Source organism: Phyllostomus hastatus, unplaced genomic scaffold (assembly GCF_019186645.2).
Source record: "Phyllostomus hastatus isolate PE091 unplaced genomic scaffold, TTU_PhHast_1.1 phas_scaffold_46, whole genome shotgun sequence".
Lineage (NCBI taxonomy): Eukaryota > Metazoa > Chordata > Mammalia > Chiroptera > Phyllostomidae > Phyllostomus > Phyllostomus hastatus.
In genome coordinates this window covers 12952274-12978019 of record NW_025334032.1, presented here as the reverse complement: position 1 = coordinate 12978019, position 25746 = coordinate 12952274, and the positions used below count along the sequence as shown (strand labels likewise).

At 37.6% G+C, this 25746-nt stretch overlaps 1 protein-coding gene across 1 annotated transcript in view; it reads left to right on the top strand.

The window, feature by feature from the left end:
- Positions 1 to 25746, top strand: part of EFNB2 (ephrin B2) — a 50401-nt gene that overhangs the window by 5836 nt on the left and 18819 nt on the right. The window contains exon 2 of the mRNA XM_045821492.1: positions 16842 to 17125. Within this exon, the coding sequence (XP_045677448.1) occupies positions 16842 to 17125 (284 nt within the window). The remainder of the gene's footprint in view (positions 1 to 16841; positions 17126 to 25746) is intronic.

Genomic DNA, 25746 nt, shown 5'->3' with positions numbered 1-25746 from the left:
AAATCCATGCAGTTCATAAGATGTAAAGGCAGATAAAGGGTGAAGCCATGGCAACATATAGATTAGCTTGATGTTAGAAATGACACGTCTCTGAAAAGGGTGTAGAAGCGGAGGCCCTTGCTCCAGGCTGTTGGCTATTATGTGAGAACCACACAGACTTGGAAACTCGGATTAGAAAGTATGAAAGCCCTACTTGTGGCCTGGGATGGTTAAAGCAGGAAAGAAAAGCTGTTCAGTTCTTGCTCATTGGTGGCAGATAATATGGCAAAGGTAGATTTCATTGACTGCCTTTTTTTGAGATTGAGATTGGGGCTGATTAAAATTTCACATCACTGCAGTTGTTAAGACCTGCAAGATTTTCCTTTTAACTCCTGGCCTAATAGCGGCAGCCATTCTGTAGGATTAACTGCACTTGGCGGTCCCTGCCTTAATCTATTTGGGCTTCAGGCAGGGACATGCTGGGAAGGAACAGAGACCAGAGGAGATAGGTAGGGCTCAAGTTATCTGAAAAGAAAACAGAGACCTTTTGATTTCATCCATCTCTCAGACCCTGAGCCATCTCGCATAGAATGGGAGAAGAAAAGGTAAACGTTATTCTCCCTCTCTCTCAGCCAGAAAGCTCTTCTCTGAGTTTTTCCTTCCTACCCTGGAAAAAAATATATATATATAATATAAATAAAAGGAGGAATTTAGTTTTTTTTTCCCAATAATTAGTAATCCAATATGCCCAAACTAATGGGTTCTCTCTACGTGGTATTTTACTCATAAATGTGAGTCTTAACCTTTGAGTTGAATGGGATAGGTGTACCCTTCATGTAAACGAAATGCTTACAAAAGTGTTGTGCTGCCCAGTTTAAAGTTAAATAAAACAACAAAATCTTCATGCCGTTGACTCTTACTGCCCCTTGTACTGAACAACCTTGTAAATAAGCTGTACTTGTGTTTTTGCCTTGCACACTTTCCATTTTAGTCATTAAGCAAAATAAGCCATTGAAGCCATGATTGAGTTACATGCAGAGTGACATCCACAATTGGGTCGAACCAAAAAGGAAATATTTGCTTTATTGCCTCCTATTTGGCATTGAAGAAAAGTTTTAGCAGTTCTTTAGGAGAGCCTGAACTCTTAAGACATTGACAATACTGAAAGCTACAAACACCCCAGTGTTTTTTGTGTTGGAGTGGCTGGCTCAAGGGGATTCAGTGCTGTTTTCTTAACAGAAACATGGGGACTAATTCTGTGAGTGTCTGAAAATCTTCATTAGTGCTAAGTATTCTATTTCAGACCCATTTCATTGATTATTCCTAGTTCTGAGACAGCTGACTTGATCTCTTTTGGGCTGTAGATTTATTGCATTTATTGCCTGTTTTTCTGGTCTTTATTATGTGGCTGTCATAGATTAAAAATATTTTTTAAATGATTGCGCACAGACCTGCCATACCTAGTGCCTACTTCTTTACCTTCCTTTCTAACTTAATTCATTAATCTATATCAAAAGATCCATTGCACTTGTCTAGACTCATCAGACAGAAGGGACACCCCGTAATTTACAAGCTGGTCACATCCAAGCACCTTGCATTCTACATTTGACAATGATTGCTAATAGCCCATTCAGCTAAAGTATTTGCTTGTTAACAGGGAACAGAGCATGATAAATGCCCAGCAAGCTTGCGGCCTCCTTCAGCTTTTCTGTTGCAAACTGGTGCATATTTATGGCAGGCAGATGACAAAAGAAGAAGTTGGATTGCCCTGGCCTCTAGCTTTCTATTAGGAACAGGGTTAAAGTGATTAAAGAAATAAGGCTGAAAAGCCTTGCCACTTGCTTACTAACCATCATCCAACATTTAGGTTTGTTTTACCTTCTGTGAACATATTTCACAAGTGTTAAAGATAAGGATGGTTGAATCTAGCTAACAGATTCAGAATTGATCACCAAATCTAGAATAGGTAATCAATTATGAAATGTTTTCTGTGCTCACTGAATGCCAGGTAAACCTATTGCTGTTGCTCCTGAAGCAAATCAGCAGTGGGTCTTTATTTTTCTTTTTCATGTTTAAATTCAAACTTGTAGTTCTAGCCCAAAGCATTTTGTGACAGGTGAGTGCATGCTTGCTGACTTCAAATAAAAAGCATAGTAGGAGAATGCTCCATTAAAGAAAAACAAGTTGTTATTTCTGCTCTTAGTAACTCTAAACAGAATATACAGAAAATGGGCTATGGTGAGGTATTAATAGTTTGCTGTTTTCTTTCTTTAAAGCATGGGTAGATAAACGTTCTGACTATTCCCAGTAGTGGGCAGACATTCCGAATGCTGGGAATGAACCACTGGTGCTCTGCCTTGCTTTGAAAACTTTGCAAGTATTATAGATTCTTCATAGGTTCTATATAAAATTATTAAACACTCTAGTTCATTTTCTCCATTTAAGTTTGGTTGCGTATAGTTTTGACTACAGTCCCTGGACCATTTGTCCAAAACTTGCTAGTTAAGTACCTATTGCACCCGAGGCATTACTGTTTTTCATGTACGGATTATTCCTGTATCACCTAGAATAATTATGAGTGCTACCCACATTTTTGAAACCAGTATGTCAATGTGTTAGTGTTGCAGGAAAATGTTCTAGGCTTCAGTTTGCTTGGTAGGGATGTGCATTGCAGGATGGGGGAGGGGGTGCAACTCCCTGCCTTCTGCCTACCCTACTGTAGCTCCCCAGTCTACACTCCCTGCAGGATACCTTACGCCTGTGTATATCAAAATCTCTGACCTAGAGAGTCAGAGTGTCTGAAATGTCTTCTTCCAGCTTCTCTTCAGCCTCTCATGTTCCAGCCTAGACCCCAGTGAGGCCCAGTGTGGTTCCACCACCAGATGTAATGCTTCTGAATCTGGCCAGAAAATATTTGCCTGAACAGGAACTGTCCAATAAGTGAGTGGAGCTGGGCCAGTTATGTTCAAGTCTAGCTCAAAATATATCAACCTGCAGAAGATATTAAAAAATGACAGTTTTCATTTAACTACAAGAACTGTATTTGAGGTACATTTTGGATAAAAACAAGCATTCATCAGTCCCAAATCTGCCTGTACCTATAGAAAAATGGATCTTTTATTACAGTGAACAATCTATAAAGTTCACAGTTTCCCCTAGATGAGTGCCCTCTCTTTATGATGTAGTAGATCAAACATAATTTCTTCAAATGTTTTCTCTGTAATCCCACAGCACTTTGATTAAATACCTAGGGCATAGGAACATCATTACACACTGCAGTCATGATTCATATTCAAGTCTTAATCTTCTTCACCACCTGTCCCTAAAAGGCAGGGACAAGAATTGTATTATTTCATCATTATCTAGTAGCTAGCGTTGACATCCGGTATTAGTTGAATGAACAGACACAACCCAAACGTATGTTAACGTATCACCTGCTACTGGAGGTCGATCTTTAGAGACCAGCGGCTCTGGAACGTTCGGGCATCAGAATCACCTGGAGGGCTTGTTAAAACAGGATTGTGGCCCTGCCCCCAGATTTCCGGTTTCCTGAGGTCTAGGTGGGGCTTGAAATTTACATTTCTGACTAGTTCTCAGTTAGTTGAGAACCATTGCCATAGATCAGCTTTTTTGGAAAACTACTCAGCATTAGGTCATCATCCTCTTAAAGGCTGTTTTGGGATCTCTGAAGAAATCTGGTCCTACTTCACTGCTCTGTGCTCCCATTTTTTCCCCTTTGGAGGTCATAGGGATCACTGATAGTGGATAATTCGTTGATCTATTCAACAAGCATTTATGAACTGTGAGGTCTTATTACTAGGCTCTGAGAATACAAAGAACAGCTCTACCCTCAAGAGATTTAAATCCTAAGAGGAGTAGAGGGAATCGTGGTAGAAGCAAAAGCAGTGTGTGCTGTGGCACATGGGAACTTTGTGCACTTGGAACTCAGAGGAAGGGAATGGTGTTTATTCTGGAGAGGTGTCTAGAAAAGCAGCCCAGGGAGACAGCAGGCATTTGTAAGCAAAGTCACGGTAAGTATCTGAAATAAGCAACTCAAAGTTATAACACATTAGCTGAGGGTGCTGTGTGTCTAGAAGGTGTACATCTGCAAACATCTACATTATTTTATCTGAGCATAGAGTCAAAGACAGAACTCACAAATGAAACAAATCGGTGCCGTGGTATAGCAAACCCAGTAGTGATTTTTCAGCTATCATTAATATGAGAATTAGCAGTACCTTACTTGAAAAGGCTTGTGTTGATCATGGAAAGGTCACGCAATTCGATTAAGCAGACAGCTGGGCAAGTGCTATTTCAGTTTAGTTGAGAGTACATGCTTTGGAATCTGGCTGTGTGAGCCTGGCCCAGTTCAGTTATTTTTCTAGCTGTGTAACTTTGGGAGCATTTATCCTCTATGTCTCAGTTGTCCTGTCTCTAAAATGGGGACAATAATATAATAGTACTGAATAAAAGAGTAATAGAATTGTGGTGAGGATTTAAAGAGTTTATTTAGTTCTGTGCTTGGCACAATGGATCAATTAATGTCAGCTATTATTAATTAAAGTTAATTGAATATCTATTGTGTGCCGAGCTCTGGTACAATTTGCTTTTGACATGCAAGTGCAAAATAAATAAAAGTAAAATGATAATAAAAATTATAACATGGCACTTTCACCTTTTAAAGTCTCTGATGTAAAATTGTAGTTGTTTTGTTGCCAGACATTTATGTATTCTTTAAGATTTTTCTACTATACGAAGCACCTTTTTATTTCCCTTCTACCACCAAATCAGATACTCTCTTTTGTGCTCTCTATCCCTAATGTAGTGACATTTAAAACCCTGAAACTGCTCTTACAACTTCACCATGGGTGGAGGAAGGCCTGGGCAGAATTCACTTGTGTGTTCTACTCAGGTATAGTAAGAGATTGGGTTGTTGAATGAAAACAAATATAACCTGTAGGCATGAGCAATGTAGCATTTTTTGCATTAATGTTAAATGATATTTCTTATTTTGAAACCTACTTACGTGGTGGACATGGTATATTTTATTCAACAAAATTGTGTATAGCACTTACTATGTGCCAGCTGCTATTCTAACTACTTGACAGATACTGATGCATTCAACCCTCAAAGTAACCATCTGAGAGTGGTATTTTATGATCTCTATAATACCAGTGGGGAAACTGAGGCACAGATTGGTTGATTATCTTGCCCAAAGCCCTCTAGCTAATAAGTGGTACAGTCTGGATTTGAACCTGATTACTCTGGTTCCAGAATCCCTCCTGATTTCCTGCCTCTCTTACGCTGTTGCATGGAATAAGCAGAATTTGTATACTAAATTAAGTATGTGTTTGCTCAAAGCAGCACATACAAGGTGGATAACAAGAAAGTTTGGAGTATAATTCTTTCCTTGTCTTACAGTTTTTCCTCTAATGGGCATGCCATTCTAAATGGATCCTTTAAATATTTGCTGTAACAAGGTTGTACCCAGTGGAGACTAGATAGTTATAAAAGTATATAATATTGCCCTGGCTGGTGTGGCTCAGTGGATCAAGCACCGGCTTACAAACCAAAGAGCCGCTGGTTCAATTCCCAGTCAGGGCACATACCTGTGTTTCAGACCAGGTTCCCAGTAGGGGGCATGTGACAGGCAACTGCACACTGATTTTTCTCCTCCTCTCTCCCTTCCTCTCTCTCTAAAAATAAATAAAATCTTTAAAAATAAGTATATAATATTAAGGTACTTACTGGGTATTATTCCTCTGGTTATTAACATCTTCATTTTTAAAATTTAAATATTTGATTGTTTCTTTGCTGGGAGAAGACGTCAGATTTTCTAGGAGAGTTGCATTTAGTTAGTTGTGGAGTATGTGTCAAGCTAAGGAGATAGTATGACATCTTTTTTAGAGTCTAGTCACAATTAAATGCCATTTTATTTTGGATTTGGGAGCTGTGCCAGCTTCCAGCTTGTCAGAGCTGAGAAGACTCAAATCAAGTCCAGGCCTATTTCTATAGCAAACTGGGATTCTGGCTGCTTGCCTGTGGATTCATTCAGTATAGCCCATCTGGCTTTTGATGTTCTGCAAGTTTGGAGCAGTTTATTTTGGGAAGCCAGGCGACAAATATTGGTGGGCCTGGGGTTCTCTTGATTCCAGAGTGAGCCTCTCTGGATGGCATTTCCCTGGATGGCATTTCCCCGAGACTCATCGTCTGCTTATACCTGTAGACCAAGCAGCCAGCTGGAGGTCTCAAGCAAGATCAAGCAGATCTTGATTCCTTTTAGAGGGCTCCAGGGCATCCTCTTACCTCCTCCTGTCCAATTTCCTTCATTTTAGTTCAGTGCAGCTTGTTTGAATAACTTAAGAGTATTTAACTTATGGGATGTTTTTGTTTTTTTGGCCAAGGTAATTCCAGGCTGCTTATGATGACTGAACAGGAAATATATTGTCCACAAAGTTACACTGTCATGCCATTCTCAGTTTTGGGGTGATATGTATAGAAGTTAGTACCCCAATTGGCTTTATTTTTTTACACATTATCAGTGCAGACCTAGCTGTTGTGCAGCCTGCTTTATTTCTCTTCCTTCTACTCTCTGGGGTGTCACCAGCTATGAAAAGTACAAGAAAATGTTCCCTGTCATATGCCCACCACAGACCTAGCCTTGACTCTGCTCTGGAGCATGGGAAGGAGGAAGCATCCAGGAGGCAGCCATTTAGGTGGCTGTGAAGTAATTACACACAGCCCTATAAATTGTGTGGCTAGACGTATTATGCTTGGCTGGCAAGAAGAATCTTGCCTTACATCAAGAAAGAACTGAAAGAATTTGTCTCTTCTTAAACCTTGCTTATTAAAGTATGTATTCTTTCTTTACACAGACAACTATTGACCACTCATTCTATGCAACATATTGGGAGGATAGGGGCCTGGGGCCCAGAGTAAACATGACAGGCTCAGTCCCAGAGTCACACTCCAGCTCGAACAGCAAGCACTGGACCCCTTTGGTGTGCACACCGTTTCCTTTAGAGTTGTTTGCCCCACCAAAGTTTTATTCACCCATTAAACATGGATGAATTGTTTTTCTGAAAAAGCCAAATTGAAAAAAAATGTTTTAAATGTGATGATGGGAATGAAAAGGATGAGAGGGGTCATAGAAAAGATACACCCAAATTCCAGGTTCCGATACTGCTATGTGCTAAGAGCTCAATTCCATTTCTTTGCGTCGTTAAAATGCCAGCCCATTGCCTGTATGATTTACATGTGCCTTTCATCTCTGTGATTTTCCCACTCGGGTAGATGATCAAATATATCTCTACACTTATATCTAAAACAACAGAGAACCCTCTGGAAATGCACTTTAAATTTCTTTCTATATGAAAGCCATTTTTCTTTCTGTAGCCTCACCTGTAAATAATGAGAGTTCCACCTTCCTTTATAGACTCTTGCTAAAAGCACGGTTTGGAACAAGACCATACAGGTGCAAATAAATTACAGTTGGGAAAGCAGCTTGCACTGAGTGTTATGAAATACTTGTTTCGATAATGGAGCCAGCGTGGTCAAGCCAGCACGACAAAGGTTGGCTTTAGTGATTCACTCTCTTGTTCACTTTCCCACTGTACATCATAGCATCTCAGACTTACTGCTCAGGTCCCTCAGTTTTGTTTTACCTGACTACAAAATTCATGGCATGACTTTCTTTTTTTGTGTGAAAGTCTTATGGTAAAGGTTGCTTTAGGTTAACTGGTCTCAGTGAATCTGTGAAAAGAAAACAATGATATTTGGGTATTACACACTTAAAATTTGACTTATGAAGACATCTTTTCAGTCTCAGCTCGTTATAGGTTATCCTTCTGTGAAATGCATGTTTTTTTCCCAGTGAAAATCATTGTATAGTTAAAAATTAATTAAATTCTTGTGTTATATTCATGAAAGAAAATTTAAGTTGAAAATATTACCTTTGAACATTTAAAAATAAAATCTACTTTAGCCACCAGTGCTTTGAGCATTGTATCACAAATAAAAGACAAGATTAACATCAAAAGAACTCCGTTTTCATTCAGTTGTGCAGCATTGCAGGCTGTGAAATTTAATATTACTTAGACTTGTATGGTGATTGTGGAATGACAGAGGGAAATGGATTAAGTTTAAATAAAATTATACACAACAGCACACACATACTGTTAAATGCAAATCGCGGTCACTGGGCCAAGAATGAGGTCCTCTAGCTCTGTATTGCAGATTAGAATTTTATAAATAAAACTTTTCTTTAGACTAGTTTAATACGTTTTTCAAGTGTATGCATAGATGGAGAGGCACAAATACTGTAGCATCTCACTTTGAAGAGTTGCTAAACTGGTTTCTGTGCCTGTAGGCTCACAGTGCATTTGAATTCCTGTGCTTCTCATCTTTCCTTGTCTTGAAAAGATTTTGCTTGTCATTGGTGTGAAGTTTGAAATACATACCCCTCCTATTAGTTTTCAGACTTATAACACTTTAATAGTCCCAAATTGTAGAGCCTGCTCTTATGCCCCTTTTCTTTTCCTTGAATAAATCAGGTTCATGTTGCAGATAATATTTGTTTCAGAAAAGTGTGAAAGAAGGGGCACCTGTGGAAACAGGCAATTGTTCAAAGACACATACACATTCGAATTAAAGCAGAAAATGTCCATTACAGCCTCCCATTACTACTTTATTTCTTGGAAGTTTAAAGCCACTGAGAAAGATGGTGGTGCTGGTGTGCTCGCTGGAAGTTTTAAAGTAATTACTTGTTAGTCCAAGCAGTGGGATCTGGTAACCTAATTCTGTATAAACCTGACATCCTATAGCTACACTCCATTATCTCTCTGGTTTCAGAGTAAGTTGGAACAGAAACTTGTTCTGATGTTAAAGTGCAAAAGGGGGCAGTAAAGTGCTATCCACAAAAAAGGAAAAATTTTTCCCTGAGTATTTCTCATAGCTAATATTGCCTATGTCTTTTTAGGGTCCTGCTTTTATTTATTAATTTTATAAAAATCTCTCCTTTGGGGACCATATAGAAAATGTCTCATTAAGTGGTAGCAGCATTCTATCATTGAATGAAAGTAATACAAGACTGAATATTCTGCCTGCTTATGAAATGTGCTACTCAATTCACACTCGTGAATTTGTTGTTCTTCCGGAATATTTATATTCCCAAGTTCATAGAGTATTTCTGAATGGAATCTTGGGCTTCTGTGTTAATGCCATTCTAATTCCATATAGACATGATAGGCCCAAGTACATGGTGAAGTTATGGGTCAAGTGCTTGGGCTTCTCTAGAGTAACGTGCATCTTTTGTCAGGAGGTAACTGGGAAGAGCAGTCAGTTAACAGCAAAGCAGCAGAGTGCTTTCCTCATTCAGAATAGCAGACTCACTCATTTTATAAACCGACTGCCCTTCTTCCCTGCAGTCTTCGACATTTAATTAAAATAAAAATCAAAGTATTTTATGGGAAAGTGTGCATGTTTTCTAAAATGTGATAAACTTAAAGTGTTTTTAATACAGAACTTTGATTTGTGAATAAACCTATGTTAGGATGTAATACGGTTTTTGGTGTCCCCACTGCTAAGGTAAACCTGTTCCTAGAGTTCCTTAAGTGACTATTGAGTCCTTAAAATGTTAGCCAGTGCCTAGATTTGTGCAACTCAGTGATTAAGCATAAATTGTGTCTATCCCATACTTTTTACATATTTGAATGAACCAGTTGTACATTGCATGCTAGCTGTTACTACAGCTTCTCTGGGTTCAAAGATTGATTAGGTAAACAGATCACAATTCACAGTATTAACTCTTTTTAGTTAAGCTTTCTAAGGAATTGTGTCCAAAAAGTTAAAAAGTCTGCAGGCTTTAAATATTTTAAATGCTTATTTTAAAAACTAGAGTTTTGAAAAATTGGTTAAGAATATGACATAGCTTATTCTTTGAAACTGTACAAAGAAATGTACCAGTCTGATCACAAATCATGTAGTGTTTATTGCAGATAATTCTGAAAAACACTGAAAGCTAAAAATTAGAGTATGCATCATATACTCTAAAGATATAATTTTGAAATGAAAGGAAAAATAAAAATAATTGTCCATGGAAAAGGTAATCTAGGTTTACTTAGGATTCTGATTTTGCCTGGCAATTTGCTCCAAAGATAGACCATCCTGTGTGGATCTCCTGTCCCCCCAGTTTGCATATTGGCAGGGTTTGCATCGGTCCTGTTACATGAGTACCAGGGTTCTATTTTCAGGTGGATAATGCCGTTCATAAGTATGCAGAAATTTCAGATACTTAAATAGATTTTTATGTTCATAACAGTACGTAGAAATGGCTCAGGATCTGAGCTGACATTTTTTGAATTAGAAACACCATTGTCATATCTGACTGAAGGGGCTTTGCCTGACCCAGAATTTGTTTAGACACAGAAACTGGTCATTCTCGTCAATATGTTTTTATCCTGATCTCTTTCATTTTGTGTCAGCTTGATATTTATGTACTCAGTTACAACATATTGACTTGCCCTTGTTTGTATGGTAGTTCGAGATACTCTTCAATCATTGACCTCCTTGTGTAGCTTTTTTTAGAAGATGCAGGTCATTTGTATTTTATGTGTATTTTCACATACTATTACCAGTGATTTGTCTGTTCTAGATTACCTCCATACTTTAGACAACCTTAGGAAAAGTGAAAGAAGTCATTGGATGGTTGCCCTGACATGCATGTGTCATGGTCTCAGGCAAGTCAAGAGTGGGTAGAAGAGAAAAGAGAAGCAAGAGAAATTGAGGTCCATAGAGGGCTGGGAAGTGTAGTTGTTGTTCCACTACACAGTTATTCCTAAACTTCTTAGCTCCTGGCTTCCCAGGAATCCTCGTTTCATCTAGCCAGGTTCAGACTGCTTCTGAGTCAGTTTGGCAATCACTGCCTCCATCTGATTTATCCCGGGCGACTTGATAATGCAATACTGAGCAATAGAAGAATCCCAACTTGAGATCACATGTGATGTTCTGCTCTATCAAAGAAAATTTGGTGTCATGATCCCTCAACTCTTAGTGGCTGGTTTATGCTTTAAAAGCATTATGCTAAGCTTTTTAAACAAGCATGGGTTCCTAGTGTGGATTAAAACATTAAAGAAGACCGTATTGCATGATGGCTATATTATAAAAATAGTTTCTACAACGATGAATATGAAGTTGAAATGTGTAATTTAGATAATTAGAGATCTAATTTAGATTATTAAATATTAATGTCTAATTTAGGTTATAAAGTATTCCCCATGGAAGTATTATACTCGGGTTTTCAGAGTAACTTTTAAAAACTTGGATTAAGTTCAATAGGTAATCAGAAGATAAAAACATATCTTACATCAAATCATTTCATTTCAGGCAGGTTAACTTTGGAACCCTTTTTCGGGTTTCCATTTTATTCCACATTATGCTGGCTCTATATTTGATTAGAAGTCATCACATATATTGTCTTGCTTGAGAATGATTCATTGGGAAAAACCATAGAAGTTGCCTATTCTGCTCAGTCCGCCCCACTCTCGTAGTGTTCCAAGGAAGCCCTCTAATCCAATAAGAAACACGAAGCCACAGCACCAATGTCCAGTAGGCAGTCCTGAGCCCCAGGTTCTCCCAATGGGGAGGAAAATTCAGCTTCTCCTTCTCAGAAAAACAGCAAGGTGTCTGCTCTGACCTTGGGTAGCCTGGCTCAGAGAAGAAACTGGCCTGGCAATGTTCTGTCTCCTATGTAGGATGTGTAGCACTGTTGGTCTTCTTTGTTTTTTGTTTTGAATTAAAACCAGCAGACTTTATTAAATGACACCACTAACCACTTTCTGTTTGTGATGTAGTTTAGTAAAAGCAACCTCACCTGTGCAGTATAAGTTGAAACTATGGGGTTTTCCCTCTATGCTTCTTTTGGTTACAAGATGGACATTTTTTCATCACACAGAAAGAAATCTGTATTTATATCCGCTGTGGATAGTCAGGTTAGTAATTTAAAATTAGTCAGTTGTCATCATCATAGTTATTTTTTTTGACACTGTCTAGGTCAACATAGGATAAGTATGTTATTGCATATTACAAAATATTTGGGGCATACATGTACTATATTGTCAGAAGTATTAAACCTCTAAGCAATCTTCAGGTAACAAAATCTAAATATAATGACCTAGCTTCAGAAATAGAACTCTATGTTTACTGACTTGATTTTGATATTATGAAATATGTTGTTTTCCATTCAAAAATTGTATTATTAGGAAATTCACCCCATTTTTCAGTTACATTCAATGATTCTCATAAATTTTCTAGAGTCCATCTGTAATATTACATTTCAAACACAAATTACACATAGTTGGGCAGTTCCTTTTGGTTCTTGGTCTCCTGGGGTTTACCTTCTGGTTGGCCTCCTTGGGAGAAAGGCAGAGATACCAGATTGCTGCCTTTGTGAGCCATGGTATCAGGTTCTCTTACCTCAAAAACAGCCTCAGCTTTGGGCACAACCTAGGTGATTGACATGGAGCTAGACTTTATGTGATGCTCACAAGCTTGGGTGTATATTGATTTTTTCTTGATTTTCCATAACTTTATGGCTTAACTATAAAAAGTTCAGCTTAGAACAAAATGCATTTCACAAGCCATATTTATGCTTTAATGTAATGCAGTGAGAACTGAAAAGTGTGCAGAAAAAGGGGGCTTTTCCTACTGTGCCTCATGTTTGACACACATATGTTCTCATCTGTTTTGTGTGTTAGGTACGTATACAATGATTAAATGAAGATAATGAGATGTAAGGTGCTTTGATAAGTGTGTAGCAAAGAGCAAGTGCTCAAAAGCAGCCGTGTTTTTGTTATTAGTGGTTCTGGAGGTGGTTAATTGCCTTGTATTTTTAATACAAAGGGATTGTAGAAGACCTCTGATACTCATAAATCCTTTCAGAAAGAACAGGCCTGAAATTCTATCTGCATGGCTCCTTGTTCTCCAGAAATACCATCATGCCTGGGATGGTGCCTTCTGGAAATCTCATCTTTGCTGTCACCACAGCCCTGTCCCAATTCTAGGTGGTCCTATCTTGAGAATTCCTTCCATGCCTATAATTGCAAATAGTTTGTGGCACCTAATTTGACTTAATTTTATTTGTGTATATTTTGGTTTCCATTTTTTCTTTCACGTTTTTTCAACTAATACATTACTTATTGAGCATTTACCATATGTCAGTCCCTTGGGCATTCAGTATTGACTCAGACAACAAGGGACCTGCTTATCCTTAGGGAGCTAGATTGTAAATCTCTGACGATCAGGATCTTCTACTCTTTTTATCACCCAGGCTCTGGAATGAAATAAGTTGCTTTAGTTGTTATACTTACATTACTCTTGTTTGTTCCCATGTTGCCTGAGAAACTGTGAGGTTCCTGGGAGGGAAGAAGGTGGATTCAGGGGCTCCGTTGCACATAGTGGTGACGTGTGCAAGAGACCTGTGATTCATTCAGGCTCAATGCTCAGCCACACCCTTTGTCTGCTGAGAAACTATAACTTCATCAATTAAAGTCTCTGGTATGCTAACCAGTTTATATATATATATAAAAAGCATATATATATGCTTAAAAAGTAAACCTGTAAAGCACTCAAGTATTGGGTCTTTTTGTATGGATTTAAATATAGAAGCAGTAATTTTTTATATAGTAAATGGGATTGTTTTTTCAGTTTCTCTCTTGGTTTTTTTTTAGATTTTTTTTTTATTTTTAGAGAAAGGGGAAGAGAGGGTGAGAAATATCAATGTGTGAGAGTTACATGGATTGGTTGCCTCTTATACTACCCCACCTGCGGACCTGGCCCGCAATCCAGGCATGTGCCCCGACTAGGAATTGAACCTGTGACCTTTCGTTTCACAGGCTGGCATTCAATCCACTAAGCCACACCAGCCAGGATAGAAGCAATAATTTTTTAAGGAACTCTTGAAGTGATTACTTTTTCAGGGAAAAGGATAAAATTCTTGCTTCATTTTTTGCCACAGTTTATTCTGAAAAGTGAACTGATTCTTTTCAAAGCATTGGAAATAGTAAGTTTTATTGAGATTTACTTTCCTTGAGCAATATTAAATAACCTTATTGAAATTTGAGGTTCTTCCCATTCCCTTCTATTTTGATAAGCCATCTCCTGGGTTACCCTCCCCATATATCATTCCCGCATCACTACTGTTACCACTTCTCATGTGATTTGTGCCTTTTGAAAATGTGGTCTAGAACGTGGAGATTTGGGTAGCATACCAGCCAATGTCATTATAAATTCTTGACCCCACCCATCAGCACTGGTAAAAGCTATAACTCAGAGTCGGTGAGTGAAGAGAGAGTCACGAGGAGTTACTTACATGGGTGGGAGGAAACCTGATGAGTCTTCAGTTAAACAGGAATAAAATTTATCTCATGAAAAAACAGGATCCTAGGAGCATTTTGAATGGAGAAAGAGCTTAGTGAGCCAAACTTTTGACATAGGGTATGATGTCAGAGTGTTCTAAGATATGAAGAGATGATATACAGTTTGTGTGTGTGGTGGGGTGGGGGTGGAGGTGGATCTGATGCATTAAAAAAAAATAATTGACTGGAAGAACAAGAAAATATGTCCCTCTGGCTGCTAAGGATCCTGATATCTAAAGCATGGGCAAGCCCCCTGTGGTCCATGTAAAAGTTAATGAGTGTAAAGATCAGAACTTTGAGAGGAGGCAGGTACAGGCATCCGGGCTGCAGACCTTGGTTGTGATTTAGGAATACTTCTAACAACATCTTACATGTGGAGATTGCTCTGTGCCAGCTACTAAAAGAGGAGATATAAGGTAGAAAATATTTGGATTGGAGTGAGAACCCAAGCAGGAATTGGCTTCTGGTTCTTGGATGCAGTGAAGATTTTCTTAAGAAGGTTAAGGAATAAAACTGAAAAAAAAGGACGTGTCAGGCAGGTGAGTGAGGTCATGCTCACCGTATATCATTTGTACTGACTGCTAGGCATCCTGCCCCCACTGCTTAACCAGAGAGACACATCAGAATCACTGTGGGGGGCTGCGGTAAAGGCTGAAAAGCCTCGTCCACAGACATCCTAATTCAGTCCTCCAGTACCTCCACCGGAACTCAGAGTTTCTGTTTTATTCACAAAGCAAATGGAATTACTTAGAGAGACTACCTGACACTCAGGAGGTGGAGGGAATACCCAAGGAGTCCTGCTGCTTCCAGTAGTTGAATTTCCCCAGAAAACTGTAGAAATGGTCAAGAAGGTCAGAGACAGATTCTTATGACTCTTACTAAGTGGTGGTCCTCATTTGTTAAAAGTTGTAGAGAAATTCAAGTATGCATACATGTTTGTATGAAATTCATCATTGTTATAAAAAAAGCCATTTTGAAATTTTGTTAGGTGATTTTTGTCCTTTCTTCATCCTTCCCTCCCTCCTCCCCTCTCTCCCTCCAGTCCTTCCTTTCATTCTTTTTCTTTTTGTTAATGAATAAATGTCATATGCCCTGGCTTAAAAAGCTCAGTAAAAAAGTGGGAAGGGATACTACCCTCTCTTTGGGATTGTAAAACAGTGTCCCAAGGAAGCTGACAAACCGCTGTCTGCAACATGCATTTTTCCTGCTGTGAAGAGTATTCTGTAGTATAATTTCTGTTATGTTCTGTGATGCCTCATAACCAGCCTCATGCCATTTTCAGAAAATTAATACCATTCATGAGCATAAATCATAACCTGTTTTCATGGTATGTATTTGAAATCGGGGGTGCCTCATCATCCTGGCTTTCTCTTGGTGAATTACAACCCATTAATTGTCATGGCTGGTGGGCTTCCCGATTAAATAAAGGGTTGGATTGGAAGGATTCGGGCATGTTGCTTTGTTCTCAGGCTTTAATATTTTAATGAGCTTGAAGGCTTGGCTGCTTACAGAGGAAAGAGCTGGGATTTCTAAGTGTTAGCATTTGTAGAAGGATGTTCATTAGAAAGCTCTTGTTTCAGTTTCTCAGAGAAATTCCCCATTAAGAAAGATCTTTCAGCAGCATGGCTAGCAAGGAGGAGGAAGGGGAGGGTGAAAGCTTTTAGCTGTAAGCATTAAGGGGATATTGTATCAGTTGTCATAGTTCTAAAGATTTGCTTCTAAGAATTAATTGGAGCAAATACATCTCAAGGGAAGGGGAAAAGGGTGGGTGGAGCAAGGACAGTAGTTGCTGCCCTTGCCAGTCAGGGACTCTTCATCTTGCAGCTGAATCAGTACTACAACTAATTATTTCTAGTTATCTTTTATGGGTTTGTAAGACATTTCTTTTGTTCAGTGTAATAAAAAACCCATTGTTTGATCAGTGACTGACTAATTATGATAAGTAATTTGAAACATTCTTGATGAAACTTGTCTGTTAATTAACATCAACAGCCAATGGAAACTAACAAGACAACAAAGTATTAGTGCAACCACTGTTCTCTGGCACCAGTGCCATCTCTCTGTGGCATGCCCAATAAACGAAGGCTGCCAATGGTTAAAAAATAACAAACAGGTGGGAAGGTCTGACTCACCAGGAGGCAAAGTTATTATGAAGTTACACAAAGGAGCCCTGAACTGTTCTAAGCGAGGGGATAGTGAAGAAATGTCAGCAGGTTGACTGGTCTTACTGCATAGGGTAAGGAGAGCAGTTCTTTCTTCTTTCTTTTCTTTAAGGTTTAATTCCAAAAAGCATTCATCCCTTGCTGATCTGAACTAAGATATTTTGGTATATAAAAGTGTGGATTTATCAAATTATAGTTTGGAATTACTGATGTCATCTGGCTGTATTGTGATTATTAATACTGTCAACTTTTATCAACTCAGTGTTGTTTTTTTTTTTAATGCTTTTAGGTTTCTACCTGGACAAGGACTGGTACTATACCCACAGATAGGAGACAAATTGGATATTATTTGCCCCAAAGTGGACTCTAAAACTGTTGGCCAGTATGAATATTATAAAGTTTATATGGTTGATAAAGACCAAGCAGACAGATGCACTATTAAGAAGGAAAACACGCCTCTCCTCAACTGTGCCAGACCAGACCAAGATGTAAAATTCACTATCAAGTTTCAGGAGTTCAGCCCTAACCTCTGGGGTCTAGAATTTCAGAAGAACAAAGATTATTACATTATATGTAAGTATAATTCTATTTATTTATTTTACAGAAATTAGGGTAAGCTAAATAGGTTTGTATCAATTTTTGTTTCCTTAAAATTATTATTGTGGCAAACATTTGGTGTATCTTTGAAAATTGCCTATTTTTTTTAAGAAACCTTAATTGAATGTGGGACCCTGTACTAATACTACTCATTAAATATAAATACCTAAAGAGAAAAAAATCTCCTAGAGTTTTTATAGTATTGAAATAAATGTGCATGTATATATACACACACACTCAGCATCTCTACTGACAAGACTATTTTTAAGAACCATTGGTGAAATTTAATGGGTAAATCTTGTACTGTGACTTCTCTCTTCATCCATTCATCCATCTGTCATTCACTCATTCATTTAGTATTTACTCTATGCCAGAAACTGTGCCTAAGCATTAGGGATTTGACAGTAACAAGATAGTATAATGTATCCTTTCCTCATGAAGGCATTGGAGAGATGGAGCTCATAGATTTGGAGGATGGACATTACATGCAAACCACAATTATACATGAGTATAGTCAAATTTGAAGAACATGACAAAACTTGGGGTTGTTCAACCAATTACTTTTAAAAAATCTATCAGTGATTTGATACATTGCTTCACAAACAGACACTATGTATCCTTTGAGTTATATCTGAACTGCTGTCCACTTAGGAGGCTGTGTAGTCACCCCCTGGAGCACATGCCAACTAAGTGCAAATCACATGCTAGCAGAACACCATGGGTAGTCCAGGGCCAGGGTTTTGTCACTGCAGTGAGACAGTGACTGTAGTGACTGAGACCGCTGTTTGCATCACTGAGGCAAAGAAGTAATTTTTCTTCATTTCTTGGTTTAAAATTTTGCACATTGCTGAGTTAGAGTCTCCACTTATCTGCTACCACAGACTTCAGTTCCTTAGGGAACAGTGAACTGCTTGTCCATGGGCTGCACCCACCCATCTCTTGGTGACCAGGTTAAAACTCTGCTTTCTCAACCTACTAACTGCTCTTTTTTAAGCTCAGAATCAATAATTCACTGAATAGTGATTTAGTGCTCAATAACATACTATTTTTTACTACATTAGTAATTGAAACAAAAGTGGTCATAGCCGTTTAATTATCTTGTTCTTTGCTACAAACCTGAAATGCCACAGAGACTGAGAATCTATTTTTAAATCAGTTTGATACACAGAGAGTGGCTGAGCAAGAATAAGTAACAAAGAAAAAGGGAGAGTGTTAAATTATATAGTTAAAGAATAATTATAAAATGAAAATGAAAGCATTCTGAGGGATGAGACAAGTAGATGAAGTAGCAAAGTATATAAAATAACAGAAATCTTTAAAAATACATTATAGTTATTAGGCAAAATAAATGGAAACCTTAAACTTTTGGAAGCGTGGCAGTGTTTTTCAAAAGACATTTTAAGTAAGACTGTTTACCAGGGACACTAATATTTAGCATGCCATTTATTGGGAAATAAAAGTGACCTCAGTAAGAAGGTTAATTCCCCCGTAGGATGGAAGATATAAAGAACATGGGGTGGGGTACCTGAAAAGCAAAAGCAGATGCCCCAGAGTATCAGATGTTCCTATGGTGTTAAATGGTATGTCACTAGAACTGTACCTGCACCCCAAATCCAACAATTGGTTCTTCTGTGCTGATCAGCTAACAGACCCAGATTCTCCTCTGCGTACTTTAGTTTATGACTTTATAAGGACGGCTTTGTAAATTCTGTAAATTCCCACTGAGTACAAGTAGGATTTCAGCAGACATTATGGGGTTAGCCTTTAGTCTGAAGTAATATGCAGGAAATGCAAATAAACACATTCTTTAGCAACATCTTTTTGTTTAATGTAGCCAACATTTAATAATGAATGACTTATTATCAACACATGATAGGTTTGTATTTAGAAGCACGGTTTAATTTGTAATTCATTATGATAGTAGTCTACACAATAATGACATCTCTTATTTTTCTTTTCCTGAAAACTCATATTAGGTTCATTAGCAGGTAGTTGAGCTCTTGATGGCCCTACAGAACTCTCCTTAGAGTTATAATTTACAGTACAAAGGCATGTGGTAGCCAGGGATAAAAGAATTGTTGTTAAAATAAGAGTTGAGGGTTTCAAGTTTGAAACAATGAGAGGCTATTTGAATGCTGCTGGTTGGGTGATTGTCACAGGGCTGGGTAAAGGGCCCAAAGCGCAGAAGTGTGCAAGGAAGTCCATGCAGACTCTCCACAGTGAGTTAAAGACTTCCACCGGGTCACAGACATAGGAAGATGTTTCACAAGTTGGGAAAATGCAGAAGCCAATTTCTCACCCGGCCTACAGGAAAGCTCATTGATATACAGCTTTCCCTGGTAAGGAAATGAATGGTTTAAAATAGTTTAAAAAGTTACTGTTGACTTTCTTTGCTTCTTTGCTTCTTCAAGAATCCCAAGGCACCAAAACAGTTAAGAGATTTTAAGAAGTGACTATTTTCCACATCAATCTTTCTCTCCCTTGTCCTCCCTCCCCACCCAACCCCTACCCCACACACACAATCACATTCTACTTAAAATAGTACTATACTGGGTAGCATGATGAAAAGTACTAACATTTACAAGTATATTTTTAATACCTCAAACCATCAATTCATTTTGAGACAGTTAATAATACTGGTGTTTTGACTTGCATATATATGTATATGTATATGTATATGTATATATATTGCATGGGCTTAATTCCAAATCTTAATGTCTGTTTAGTAAGTACCTTCACAATTAAGAGTATCAGTATGAAAATCATCATTATTGTTTCCTGGTTTCTTCCCGTGGGGAGAAAGAGGAAAATTGATACTTTGAAGTAGTGCTCCATTTCCTTGGAGGGGAACAGTCCAAATTGCTGATGAACTGGATTGGTGTAGGGTAATTTTCTAGATGAGCTGATTCCAGGAGCACTGGGTCCAGAGATTTGGGTTCCAGTCCTGCTCTCTGAGCTTAACAAGAAAGTCACTTTATTTCTTTGAATTTTAATTTCTTCTCTAGAAACTACTGTTGTTGTTCTGGCTAAAGATGGAGGTCTCCAGGTCCCAACCATTTTATGATTGGATGTGCACATCAAATAGAGGGTCTCTTGTTAGTGTGGCTGTATTCCAATTGAAGTGGATAGGAGCTGCTGTAAATTCATTAAAGAAATTTAATTTGATTTGTAGTGTTAACAGATTTAAAACAGGCATCATACTCTTGAATTTCAGAAGTAAATATAAATTTTTTTAATTGGAAATATATTTTTAAATCTACTGAGTATCCACTCACAACATGACAAAATGCTATGAATCCTCACTAATTCTTATAGACGGTTATTTGCTTTGACATGTGGCAAAATTTTATATACATATATATATATTTTTCTTAATGTTCAGAATTGACTGTTTCAAGTGACCTATTTCCGTAATTAGCAATAGGCCAAACTTGCATAATGAAATCTCCTAATCTTAAATGATCCAAAGGTGGGAATGTTAAGATCATTTGGTGTGAAAAAGCCCTATTTTATGTTACATTCAGATTCTTAATTACCTTAAATATATGTAAGCATTTTACATAATCTATAGGTATTTTTATTATGTCCTTAACATATAAAAAGAGCTTATGGAATAACTGTTCTAAAGTTGCCTGTTGTCAAGGGAAGTTCTGTCTTAGTAAACACTTCAGTTACTATTAGGAAAGCATTCCTAACTATGTTCTCAGCCTTCATCCATATTTGTGCCATGAAGTTTTCTGTAGACACTTCTTGTGATTGGTTTACAACTTTTTTTTAGAGGTCATAGAGTTGAATGAGTCAATAATTTTGGTGTGTTGGCCCTTTGCAACATCCAACCTTATGAAGGTTCTGTGGGTTGGTTAACCAACCTTAGCATAAAATCTTGCAAAATAGCTACAAAGAGATTTTCATCACACTGTAAAAACTGAGTCAGACATAGATGAGAATGAATGCCATTGTGTTAATACTTTTTCAGGGAACAGTGGTCATGACCCAGTTGTTTAGAACACCGCATGCTCAGAGAACCTCCCAACTTAATTTACGTGGCTTTTATGTTATTTTACTTCATATCTGTAGCCAGGACATGGATTTGTGGAAAACAGCCTAAAGGGTGGCATTTCTAATTATGGTTTTTATTAAAAGTTGTTCTATAAGGTACACCCTGTGTGTTTACAGCCATCCTTCCAAAACCACTCCTCACTTTCCATGCCTTGGGAAACTCTTCCTTGAGAGATACTGAATGAGTTAGAAGAGTCATCATTCTTAGCCCTTCACTGGTTTAGTTCTCCAAAGCAATTTTTTTAAAATCAGAGCATATAAAATTGGAAGGCTCCACAGTCAGCTTTACTATTTTTAGGCATAGACTCCACTGCTGAGCAAAATTGCAAAATAAATTAAAACACTTGACACAAAAAGAATGAAACACTATTTTTAAAAAATTAAAACAGAAGAAGAGATTTCACTCCTGTATTTTTGTTGAATGTGGCTATATGTTTGTTTGTTTTTCTTTTGTTTTTTTGTTTGTTTGTTTGTTTTTGCTTTACTTATATCTGGGGAGCAGTATGGAAAGTGGCACTAAATTTTTCTGAATGTACTGTATCTTTCCTAGCAAAATAGTTATGGGAACTTTCAAATATCCTTTTACATTTAGATTTCTTTTAAAGTATATAAGAATGTATGGCCTCTGTGACATGATTATGTTTTACTTTATGAATTATTTATATGATAAATGTAGCAAAAGCTACATTTTCCATCAAGTTTAGTGGTATGGCTACATCAACCTGTCACTTAATGTCCTCTGACTTTGGGGTAAAGATTTATGTTTGATAACTGGCATGTAATTACTGAATTCAAGTATTTGTACACATTTTTATTTTCAACCTACAACTGTCATCTTTGTGATAGAATGTTCATCAGAATCTTGGTGTTTGGGGAATATACACACACATACCACTTAAAACTACAGATTAACGTAGTAGTTAAGAGTCTGGAGGCGGACAGGCCTGTGTTCTTGAATGCCCCTTAACAAGTAACTTAACCAGTCTCTGCCTTGACTGTTTGTAAATTGAGGATGATGACAGTGCCTGCCCTCTTGGGATGATATGTGTTTCAATGCGGAAATATGTGTAAAGTGCTTACCTCCATGGCACCAAATGAATACAACCATGAGTCTTTCTGGAGTAGGGGAGGATGTATGAAATAGAAGGTAAGACAAACCTGTGCTTTCCTTTAAGTTAGGGTTGGGGAAGATGGGCTCAGAAAGTATCATTTAGCCCTGACCCCTGTGGCTCAGTTGGTTGGGCATCATCATGCCAGGCAGAGTCACCAGTCAATTCCCAGTCAAGACACTGCTGGTTGAGGGGTGTGTACAGGAGGCAGCTGGTCAATGTTTCTCTATCACATAGATGTTTTTCTCCCTCTCTTCCTCCCTCCCTTTCCCTGTCTCTAAAAATAAATAAATAAAATCTTTTAAGGAAAGTATCATTTATTTGAAAACTATCCATAAAATGAAACTCTAGAAATTTACAAGTTTCAGTAATGCTGCATAACTTAATTATAAGATCTTCCCTTTTTGTCTTCTTGGAGTGTTATAAAAGTTCTTTTGTCCATGGGCTTCCCTTACCAGGAAACATGCATTTATTTACCTTTTGGTTGATGGAATTGCCCAAGAACACTAGCATATCCTCTGTAAGACCCAAAGGACATGGACCCATAGGAACCTTCCATATGCATTTTCCCCATTTGCCATTTAACCAATTTTGCCAGGCTTTTTCTCAGTTCCCTAATATACAGATAAAGTGCTGTGTTTCTATTGATAACTTTAGCAGCATCCTAATGTAATATAAATATTCTTCTAGAGGAGGAAAATGTGTCATAGTTGCCTTGTCACCAAGACTAACTGGGAAAGTATGCCATTTCATTAATCTGATAATTAGATGTGTCATTCCTATTTTTTTAACGTAATGTGAAATCCTTCTCTGACTGTATTGAAGGCTCTCCCAGAGTATTATCAGTAAGACTTCTTGTTGAATTTAAGATGAATAGAGCTTCAGTTCTTTGCATTTAAGGAGTAAAGCCTTGGCTTCTGCTTAACTGGAGATTGTGCTGAGAAACTTCTGGCTCGAGTGTCTGAGAGTCATGGATGCTGCGATACTTATTTCAGACCACTCAGGGTTTAGGAAGAGAAGGCTATGGTAGAGTGAGATTGTTCATGTGCCATGGCATCACACGGGCAGTAGTGATAGCTTATCTCATTTAGAGGTAGACAGAGTCCTATGAGCACTATTTCTAATTCCCAAAATAACCAATGAAAGAATAAGGTGACTCTGATTCTCAAAGCGATGGAAGAAACCAGTACCTCATACACAAAATAACAGCAAAGCAAGAATAGGAGAGAAATGAAGTAGGTTACTTAGGAAAAAAAAGAAACTATTTAGGAATTGTTCAGAATAAAACCACCTTTACTATTTCATAAAATATACCTTAATATCTCTAACACCTATATTGATAGCTTTTTAAAAGTTCACTGAAACTTTTAAATAATTGAACAATACTGGAGACTTAATATAAGCTTGAGACAGAACAAGTTTCTTTCTTAATAGCCTTTTAAATATTCATCATGAAGATCAAAATTTAAAGCAAAATATTACACTTTAGGAAATAGCCAAGAAGCATAGACAGACACAAAAGATTACTTTGGAAAAACTTATTTATGTTATTCTTAAGAGTCACACATTTTTTCCTAACCTTATGAAGTCTCAGGCTGGGCTGGGTGTTTGATCAATCAGGGGGAAGTGTGGCCTCACATATTCTGTTTCACCTTGGAGTCTTGAAACACAGGTGATAGAGACATTTTTATCACTGAGAGAAAACTGAAACTTTGAAAGTGTGAGTTGTTTAGAACAATTCACATGGCCGTGAAATGTCAGAGTCAAACTCAAACCAGGGCTGTCAGACCCTTAGACTAATGCCATTAGTTTATGACAGTGTCTCTTGAGTGACTAAGCATATAAATGCATACACAGTGAAAGGAAAGATAGTATTTGTATATATCACATCACACCTGCAGTTACAGGGAAGAGTATATGTATATACATTCATAACACATCCATAGCAATAGCAAAGACCCCCATGTGATAGGGATGCATACCTAATGAACTCTATGTATGTATCAAACATGTTCTGTCTTATGCCTAGGCCTATATTGTATAAATAACTTCAGTAATAACAAACTTCAATCATATGCCCCAAAGTTGAATGAAGAACCTCCAACAGAGCAGCAGGCCACTAGGATAAGATGATTCTAATAGCAATTTGTCAGATACTCTGAATTTTTTTTTAGATGTGTCTATTTCCATGTCATCCATAATACTATGCTTCTTTTTTTAAAAAGTGTTACCAAGCACTTTAAGGCCTTCAATAAAAAGTTGCTAAATAGTAAAATTATAAGAACAAAAATCTCTCAAGTAGAGGGATTAAGAAACTAAAAATTTTCTTAGCAAAATACAGGTGCTGCAGTTAGGATGAATGGATGGATGACTGGATGGATGGATGGGTGAATAGATGGATGGATGGGTGGATTGATTGGCAAAACCTGGCAGTCACATAATTGATCACTTCACAGAGGAGCCCAGCTGTGTGTTGCTAAAAGACAGATGTGCTTAGCAAATGGCTTTTTTGCATTAGTGAAGTAGCCTAGTTTCATTGTTCCTGATGTTAAACCAGGAGATGAAGGTGTTCTTTTATTGAACCAAACATGTGGAAAATTGCTCTGGATTCTTAGAGGAGAGGACATGTCCCCAGAATGAAATCAGGTCCATGTTTAGGGCAAATTCAGACAGGGCATTTTATTAGGGTTACCACTTGTGTCTGGATGGTCAAAGCAAATAACATTCATGTCCATCTAAGCTGTTTTGCCATGAGAGTGGCATATTTTCTCATCTGCAGTGTTGTATTCTAAACTGTCAGCAAACATTAATTCAGTCACTGGTGAAGTTCTGCCACCCAGAGCTGAACTCTGCCTCAGATGGATGTTTTCCACTTCAGTGCTGCGGTCTCACAATTACTGGGTCATTAATATCATTGCATGTGATTAGTGACAGTAGAATGGACAAGAGGTTTGTGGGATGTGCACCCCCTCCCTACCATGAACTTTTTACTCTGACCCTTTGTTATCTAGACATTTCCATATCTCCACAAAGATAGTTTAATGATTAAGACTGTTAGAAACTCAGGAGTGAGCAGTGGATTAGGGGCTAGAAATAATCATTCACTCAAACACATGCTTCTTCATGTCTTCATTGTTTCAAAATATTTTCATTAGATATTATCACTATCTTTTGACCGATACGTCTCATTTTTAAAAATTTGAATACTTAAATTAAGCTAATATAGACAATAGGGAATTATGTTTTATCTTTAGAACTCTCACATTATTCTTCTTTTGTTGGTTTGTTTTTTAATGTGAGTGTGGTTATTATATTGAAATGATCACCTGGGCACCTATTTTTAAAACACAATTCCTTTTTGTTAGTAGGTTTTGGCCTATGTTAAGATTGACCCTCATATATAAAGGTAATTATTCTTTTACTGTTGAT